Source organism: Lolium perenne, chromosome 7, assembly GCF_019359855.2.
Source record: "Lolium perenne isolate Kyuss_39 chromosome 7, Kyuss_2.0, whole genome shotgun sequence".
NCBI classification, from domain to species: Eukaryota; Viridiplantae; Streptophyta; class Magnoliopsida; order Poales; family Poaceae; genus Lolium; species Lolium perenne.
In genome coordinates this window covers 251669295-251678389 of record NC_067250.2, presented here as the reverse complement: position 1 = coordinate 251678389, position 9095 = coordinate 251669295, and the positions used below count along the sequence as shown (strand labels likewise).

Genomic DNA, 9095 nt, shown 5'->3' with positions numbered 1-9095 from the left:
CAACCAAAGATAGATAATAAACCATAGACCTGTAAATACCAACGAAGGTTCTTCCATAATTTTAATTTGATCCGCAATGGCATGACTGTGTGCATTCGCGAAACCATTAAAGCATTCATTCAACATCGACAGGAGTACCAATAACAGCATGAGAATAACAACCGACTAGCTTTGTTGACGTCGATGGAGAACCGAGAATATGAATCATCATTGTCGAGGATGTAGCAGCCGGTACAAAAACTATGAAGATAATCCTCCTCGCAAAGTTGCAAAATTAATATAGCAAAGCAAGATCTGAAGGCCCATACTTAGAGGATTAAAAAACTTTTTACCATGACAACAGACCCCGAATCCAACGGTCTGTACAGGCCGCAGAATACCCCAAATCGAAAAGCTTTCTCCTCTCCTCTTGTAGCGCCTTACCCGGCCCTCCCCAATTTCCCTCATCGCCCTCACCTCACCTCACTCAAACGCCGCCGAGAGCCGAAACCCAGAAACACACACACAAAACACAGACAGACAGGGGAGAGGAGAAACGCCATCCCGGCGCGCCGCCATGGACATCTCCGCCGGCGGCGGCGGCAACTCGCTCCCCACCACCGGCACGGACGGCTCCAAGCGCCGCGTCTGCTACTTCTACGACTCGGAGGTGGGCAACTACTACTACGGGCAGGGCCACCCGATGAAGCCGCACCGCATCCGCATGACCCACGCCCTGCTCGCCCACTACGGCCTCCTCGACCAGATGCAGGTCCTCAAGCCGCACCCCGCCCGCGACCGCGACCTCTGCCGCTTCCACGCCGACGACTACGTCTCCTTCCTCCGCTCCGTCACCCCCGAGACGCAGCAGGACCAGATCCGCGCCCTCAAGCGCTTCAACGTCGGCGAGGACTGCCCCGTCTTCGACGGCCTCTACACCTTCTGCCAGACCTACGCCGGCGGCTCCGTCGGCGGCGCCGTCAAGCTCAACCACGGACACGACATCGCCATCAACTGGGCCGGCGGCCTGCACCACGCCAAGAAGTGCGAGGCATCAGGATTCTGCTACGTCAACGACATCGTACTCGCCATCCTCGAGCTCCTCAAATACCACCAGGTACCCGCCCTGCCCTGCCATCTCATCTCCCACCCCTCAATTTTGCAAAATTACATTCTCTTGATATTTTTTTAAATCTGTATTCGCAGCGCGTTCTCTATGTGGATATCGATATCCACCACGGGGACGGCGTGGAGGAGGCGTTCTACACCACGGACAGGGTGATGACGGTCTCGTTCCACAAGTTTGGGGATTATTTCCCAGGGACCGGAGACATTCGTGACGTTGGCCACTCCAAGGGGAAGTACTACTCCCTGAATGTCCCGTTGGACGACGGGATCGATGACGAGAGCTACCAGTCGCTGTTCAAGCCGATCATGGCCAAGGTTATGGAGATTTTCCGCCCTGGCGCCGTGGTGCTCCAGTGCGGCGCGGACTCCTTGTCGGGTGACAGGTTGGGCTGCTTCAACCTATCCATCAAGGGGCACGCCGAGTGCGTGAGATTCATGAGGTCCTTCAATGTCCCCGTGCTGCTGCTTGGCGGCGGCGGGTATACCATAAGAAACGTTGCGAGATGTTGGTGCTACGAGGTAATATATAGTAGGGAAATTTCATGCAGAGTTCCATTTTCTAGAGCCATTCCACTTCTGTTATGCATCATTATTATACCTATTCGGATGCCTTTTTTCTAATTAATTGCGTTTGAAATGTCCGTTTCTGGGAAATAAGAACGTTATTCTGCAGCACCAACACCTAAAAATGTCTATGATTTCAGACCGATTGGCCAAAGTGACTTAACATTCATGAGTAAATTATGAGGATATCATGTTTTACAAATTTCTCTTCTACATATGCTACTACTGCTCCCATGGCTTGGGATGCTACTGTGCCCCGAAACCACATGAAAACAACCTGAAGGTTGTGAAATATTGGGATTGGCACCATGTGTATCCACCATGACACACAGTTTCAAATTCATTTTCCACAACCATATCCCTGACAACTGTTGATATGCTAATAGATATCTTTTGTCGCTTTACATAGTCATATCCATAAAAGGTTCTATACAGTACATGTGTCATTATGCTGTAGGTCTTTGTTTTAGTAAAACGACAAGAATATCAACTTAATGAGTTTTATGCCTGTGTTTAAAACCCATAAAGCATTCCATCATGTTTTCGTCTCAAGAAATTGTTAGGGCATAGCTAGCACTCATTGTTCATGTTGTCACCAACCACCCTCTGCACCTAATATTTTTTCTTGGTTTTGCATCGTACCTTCTTTTCACATGACATGATTTTGATTGGTACCATGTTTCAGTTATATGCTACAGTAGCACTGTGTTGTTTCGCTTACTGAACATACTGTTGCACAGTAGAAAGTTGCATGCTAATAGGTTGTAGCATTACTAGCATCTGGTTGTGTAAAATAAGAAAGTTCTAGCATCCTCTGTAGCACAAATACTATGCGTGCACTGCACTTGATTCAACATGGACACACAGGCTTGGCAAAGTGATTTGGCATTTATGATTACTTATGTGGAAACTGTCATGTTATGCAAATCTACTTCGCTTCTATATGCTACTAGTGCAAAGAAAGCATGTCGTTATTTTGTCCACATGCGGATATTTTTAACAATTGTTGCTATGCTAAGAAATGTCGTGTGTTTCCCATAAAGCCTTATTACAGTACATATGAGTATAAGATATAGGTCTCTGCTTTTCGGAAAAGGAAATTATCGGCTCATGGGTTATACACCTCTGTTTAAAATCCATAAGGAGCTTTTAAGAAAAATGGGTATTTCGCTAAAAGGTTTTGGTATTTATATCAAATTTGAACTAAATAGCAAAAGTTACCAAAAAAGATACTCCTCTTCAAAACAGGGCCTAAAGCATTCCAATATGTTTCCGCCTCAAGATATTGTTAGGACATCGCTGCTTTGTAGCTATCACACATTCTCCATTTTGTCGCCACACCACCCTAATCCTGCACGTAATGGTGTTTCTTGGTTTTGGATTACAGTTTCTTTCGTAGAACACATTTTTAATTGGTAGGTTTGTAGTGACATCTTGCCAAAAGTTAGGCAGGCAAGTGTTTAGTTGCAGGTTTGCAGCCACAGTTGTGGCGACCCACACTTTCTTATGGTTTTATCATACCTGTCATAGACTTATTTGGTAGCCAACTTTTGCCACACGTGGTGACAAATTTGGCTGCCAATAAAACTGTGTCTTGCTACACTTGTGGCACATGCCCTAAACTGTGCGCTACAATGGCCCTGTCGGCTGTCGTTGTTTAGGGTCCTCAATATTCTGCTTCATAAAATACTGTTTGTTTAAACCATGCTATTCCAATGCAATACTTAAATAAGATACTGAAATTCATTAAAATGTATTGCAAAGTTAAGTCACATAGTTTCTGTCATATTTTTCCGTATATGTTGCTACAGAGCCACAATATTTTTTACTTAAAATTATACAACATTAGTGGCTACTATTTTCTCAAGTTCTGTAGATTCCAGGTGGTAGAGCCGAGAGTTTAGCATGCCAGTGGCCGGATATACTACACAACTAATGACAGGGCTTGATAGAATTAAGACAAACGAAATTCATTTATATCAATAGTATATAAAAGATATATTTTGGGACAAAATAATAAGATAGTGCAGACATAAGGTGTACAATAAATATTTTTGGATGAAAGGAACAGGGCAGAAGGATTGGATGGAATCATGATTTTTTTTGTAGAACTTAGAGTATGTGCCATTCTCAACCACTGGACTATATTTAGTCTTGTATTGATTTAGTTATTCCTTAGTTCAAAATAATGCTTGTAATGCAATTTGACACAATCACACAAGGTTATTTACTGTTCACTGATAAATATGTTTCTATTTTTTGTACTGCATGAAACATATAACACGTATTTCTGTAAAGGTTAAATCCTTCCGTATTTCACTTATCTATCTGTTGATTGTACAGTTCATTTTATTTTTTACCACAAAATTTAGAACATAGTATATAAATTATCATTAACAGAGAGGTATTTGAAGTCTTCGGGGGATTTTATTGCCTTTTCTACATATATGCCTTTTCAGTTTTCACCAATTCAATTACTGATGTTCCTTTTCGCCCTTTGTGCAGACAGGAGTGGCACTTGGTCATGAGCTTGCTGACAAGATGCCGCTAAATGAGTATTATGAGTATTTTGGTCCAGATTATACTCTTCATGTTGCACCAAGTAACATGGAGAACAAAAACACACACAGGCAATTGGATGAAATAAGATCAAGACTTCTCGATAATCTTACAAAACTCCGACATGCTCCTAGCGTTCAGTTTCAAGAGCGACCTCCTGAGGCCGAGCAACCTGAGGTAATCTTTCCAGCATTTATTTCATCCACTTTAGCATATATCAGCTAAATTAATAAAAGGCTTTCACACCATTGATCTAGTTATTCTGAACAACATGGACCATGTGTGTGGAGGATGAATACTGACTTTGGTTCTGCATTTCTACTAAAGCGCTAAGTTTCCAGTATTGCAATGACCACAGATGTCATTCCCATAAATACAAGGGGAAAACATCACTTACACCCCTTAAACTATGGCTAGGCTCAAGTAACCTCTAAACTATTTTCATCTCATTTAACTCCCTAAACAACCTATTTCGGATCATTTCACCCCGACGGTGGTTTTTGTAGGTGGTATTGCCATTATGGTAGACTTATACTTGGTTTTGCACAAGTGGAAGCCGCCTCAGATGGCATGGAACATCCCAACTAGAGCAGTCCAATCAATCATTCCTGAAGAAAAGTAAACATTTCATGAGACATTTTATGAACGAATCAGCGGAAGGAAATGCATCCCCGCAAACACCTTCTCCGCAAACATGAACCTGTGTTTGGACCTTTGGGATCCCTGCACGGTGTATCAGAAGCGCGTCCGGCAACAGCCGGAGTGGTGGCGCGACATGCCAAAACAGGTCGGTGTTAGAACTCCAGCAACAGCGAGCTGTGGTGACTGCTTGTGGCTCAGGCTGTGGTGTCCTGAGGTGGTCTAGTGACGGCTGTGGTTATGTCGACGAGGATGGGGGTGGATTGATCAACCACCAGTCACCAATAGTTTTGAGGCTAGGTTAGATAATAATTATAAATAGGTTATTTGAGCATCTCCAATTCTTTGAGGTGCTTCAGTGGACTTCTTTCTTGAAAATATAAGTAAAGGCTAGTAGATGGCCTTTCTATGTTAGAAAACTGCTAAAATACCATGTCCATGTGACCATGCCAATCCGTGCCCTACTTATGCATTCACAGTCTGGCCTGTATGAATAACACTGATAGTAGCAATTTGCAGTAGTCTTTGCCTAATTTACTCATTTTCTTCATTTTGCTCTGTATGTTATGTGTCTTTGGTGCTGGGAGCAAAAAATCTACCCATTTGATTAAATCTGGAAGAAAGTCCTCTGCCCATTTCATGCAGCCAACTAATGCTTCATAGTTCATAGGTGTTATCAGTACGAATACTCTTTGCGCAGCGTGCTCTATAATCACCATGTATATTGTGTACTATCACTGCGAATTATATCTATAAAGTTTAAATTAACTTCAGAATTTATCAAATTGGATGTGTATTATTTAAATAATACATGAATCAATTGTCTGCTATTATCCAGTTGATAAGCCTCAAAGCTTGCTAACTCGTCAGATGTCTGTATGATTGTTTTTCTTATGTTCACTTCCTGTTGTGTTGGGCTAAAGACCATGGGTTCATTGTTAGGGACTATTGTATTTGTCTTGCTAACATGGAACTCATGTGCTATGTGTTATCACGCAACATACTGATATTTTGGTATTAGCTCTAGATGTGTTCACTAATGCTCGTTAACTGTAGCTGTAGTTTTGGAAGCAGCATGGCTAGCATTCATCATATATTGGCTAAGTTGCTTTTATGTTGGGTACAGCAAGATGAAGATTTAGAGAATCCTGATGAAAGGCATCATGCTGATTCTGATATGGAAATGGATCATGCCAAGCCTCTGGAGGACTCTGAAAGGTGTTCTTTTCATTTGGTTCTTAATCATTTTGTTCATTATTTATAGCAACACCATGTGTTCTGATCTGTCATTTTGTCATGTAGGAAGAACAGTATTCAGAGCATGAGAGTTAAGAGAGAATCTGCTGAAACCAAGGCGACAGATCAGGTATTTTATTTTACTTCTACTTTAACTCATATTATAGATTTAATGGTATATGCATAAAGTTGTGATTGTCTTGGTATATAATGTATGCTTTGCAGACAACTAAGTAGCAATGTGTATTGCATATAATGAATGCTGCAGTTTATCCTTATGGACAAATAGAAAGGGTTTATGTAGCAAGGTATATTATGCCTTTTTCCAGAAACATGTAAAATAGAAAGGGTTTATGTACAAATTGCTGTCTATCTCCTGCCAAATGGACATATTGCTGTCTATCTCCTGCCAAATGGACATATATTATGCCTTTTTCCAGAAACATGTTACGGAGTACTATATATTTGGGGGCTGTAAAAGAAGTTCATGGAGAGTTGATGCATTGCCCAGCATTTGGAATTTTAATCTTGGTTGCGTGGGGCACTTCTGAATCTTATGAAGTTTTCTAATATGACAAACTAAACATTAAGAATTAAAACAGTTTAAGTGAATTAGACCTGATAATATCTTGATTGTATATTGCTTACAGTGCCTAGTTACGCTAGTATTGCAAATTTGCAATTGTATAGTTTCATGTACTACGGGGTTTTGGGCTTGTGGGGTTCGATCTCAGGCTTGGTTTTTAAGGCGTTGCTTGAACACTAAGCTGCCATAGGATGGTAAGCCGCAGCCCTTGCCTTAGCCATTTAGCATATGGCCCACAGAGAAGTGTACGCCAGCGGCAGCGGTCTCTGCAGCCACCTTGTCATTGCTGCATCATTGGTCGTTGCTGTGGCGCCTCTCGAGCTTGGGAATGGCAAGCTCGCTGCCTCCCTACACTCCAGCGAGCATTCCTCCGTTTCCAGCTTCCCCCGTGGCATCCCTTACTCGATTCACTGTGCTGCTGTGGCGAGGAAGAACAGAGGGCTGTGTCTGCTGTGGTGAGGGAGAAGGGAGGGTTGTTAGTTAGGTAATGTGAGGAGTGGATACATTATTAGATGGGCTTTTGGGCCATGGGCACTTGTGTGCTGTATGAAAATTGACTGCCTCTAAATATTTTTTAGTTGCTCTTGGAGTATTTGTGCTGATTGCTCTGTTCTTAGACTGTCGAAAGCGCAGCTTTACCTTATGCGCTTAGTAGTTCAAGTGGGATTGGGAGCCTCACCTTACTGCCTTAACCCCGTGATCTCATGTTGTACTGGTGATCGGCAAGAGGACGAGGTCCAGAACCTTGGCACCTCTCTGTCATGTGGATAGGGTGCCGGTGGCGCCAAAAGAGGTTTTGGTGTAGGAGATAAAATAAAATTGGAGGGAAGGGAGGGATTTAGTAGGTTCTGCTCTATTGGCAGTGAACTAGGATCAGGCATATATCATGTGTACATTTTAATATGTTCTGCTTGATTAATAGAACTAGGAGGTAAGCAAACAAAGCAACATAGAAAAAGGGTCAGATATTAAGTCTGTCTTTAAGAGTTCCAATCATCATTTACAAGGAAACATATCAAATCCTAACATATGGAAATAGAGGCTTACCATTAAGCGTTTGCCACGTGCTTACCTGCTGATTCCACATTTCGTGTTATGCTTGGACCTATGGCGTTATGTGGACCCTGGCATAACTTGGATCAACATTATTTCATAACATTAAGTTTCTAATGTTTATATGGCTATTGTTGGCCCAATTGTAAAAGAGCATCATTCACATAATTAATTTACACAACTTTTGTAGATGCTGTATAATTTGTTGTTTGTAATGATTTTTTTATTGGTGCGCAGCAGGATGGAAATGGAATAGATGTGGAACAAGCGAGAGGCACAGAATCTGTAGCTGATGGAGTTGCCTCCTCGAAACAGGCCTCTGTAAGTTTCGTGACCTTAGTATTAGAAGAACTCAAATAGACATGCACATTGCACATGGTGTGACCACATTTGTGCATGTCCCTAGACCATACTCTAACCACACTGGATTTTTTCTTGTGGTGATTGTCATCTGTAGCCAATTGATGCAAGTTCGATGGCCATAGATGAACCAGGTACAGTCATGGCTGAACCAGAGAGATCAAACAAAGTACAGGAACAACCAGCAATGCATCAGAAACCATGATCGTCTGTCTTAACTTCCCAATTGATGCCGTCTGTGTAGCTCATTGACTTCATTGGACAAACAAGGACAGTCTGAAAGCTGAAGCAGAGTTCAAACAATCTGCTGCACCAGTTATTTAAACCTGAATCAAGGATGCCTGCCTTGGGAACTGGTGGTGTTTTGCCCACTATATTTGTGATTTGGACACATATGATAGTTGATTCCCATTGTAGCATTGATTTAAATTCAGCTTCTGTAGAGGAACTGATGTAGTTGTGCATTACATTCTGCTCCCGTTAGCCAGTTGTTGTGGAATATCACATTCTGGCGCAAATGTATAGCTAGGCGAAGGCTTAGTTTTGGTTTGAGCTGATCTCTCTTCTCATCTATGTTTTCACATCGGTAGTATGGTTGATTGAAAATATTGTTAGCGAGGGTTTTGACTGAACCAGTTTCTTGCCATTTCCTTTTTTTTTTTTCCGAATTGAGGAGCCCAGGCTGCCAATTTCATCTAACGATGAATTCCAGGTTCACGTTTGCTGCCTTCTCGCTACTTGCACAACCTCTACCTCAAGTCTTCAACTTCTTTACGAACCAGCACCGAAAACGTACAAACCCAGAATCATTTTTACTGATGCTTTTACAAGCCAAGAACTATAGAGCAACACTAGGAAACTTAGCCTAGCGGCAGCTTGGTTTCTGCAAACAGTCCCAATGAGTCATCCACACTTCAGCAACCATATTACTAGGACAGCTAGGAAAAGCTTTATCAAAGACAATACTATTTCAAGTATTCCAAATAGTCCA

The 9095-nt window shown here is 42.2% G+C and overlaps 1 protein-coding gene across 2 annotated transcripts; it reads left to right on the top strand.

The window, feature by feature from the left end:
* The first annotated feature begins 481 nt into the window (after positions 1–481).
* Positions 482–8671, top strand: LOC127313311 (histone deacetylase 1). 2 transcript variants are annotated; one of them, XM_051343853.2, is made up of 7 exons: positions 482–1096; positions 1186–1626; positions 4177–4407; positions 5996–6087; positions 6172–6235; positions 7985–8065; positions 8202–8671. In XM_051343853.2, exons 1-7 carry the CDS (start codon positions 557–559, stop codon positions 8307–8309), a joined length of 1557 nt encoding a protein of 518 aa, XP_051199813.1. In that variant the 5' UTR covers positions 482–556; the 3' UTR covers positions 8310–8671. The 2 variants fall into 2 exon arrangements, with proteins under 2 accessions (XP_051199813.1, XP_051199812.1); XM_051343852.2 differs by having other exon boundaries at positions 483–1096; positions 7982–8065.
* Positions 8672–9095: the final 424 nt, after the last annotated feature.

Bases quoted from the DNA above. Each gene is read 5' to 3' on its own strand.
- LOC127313311 (XM_051343852.2), top strand. From the start codon at position 557: ATGGACATCTCCGCCGGCGGCGGCGGCAACTCGCTCCCCACCACCGGC. The intron at 1,097-1,185 runs GTACCCGCCCTG...CTGTATTCGCAG, and splicing joins AGCTCCTCAAATACCACCAG to CGCGTTCTCTATGTGGATAT. The intron at 8,066-8,201 runs GTAAGTTTCGTG...TGTCATCTGTAG, and splicing joins CCTCCTCGAAACAGGCCTCT to CCAATTGATGCAAGTTCGAT.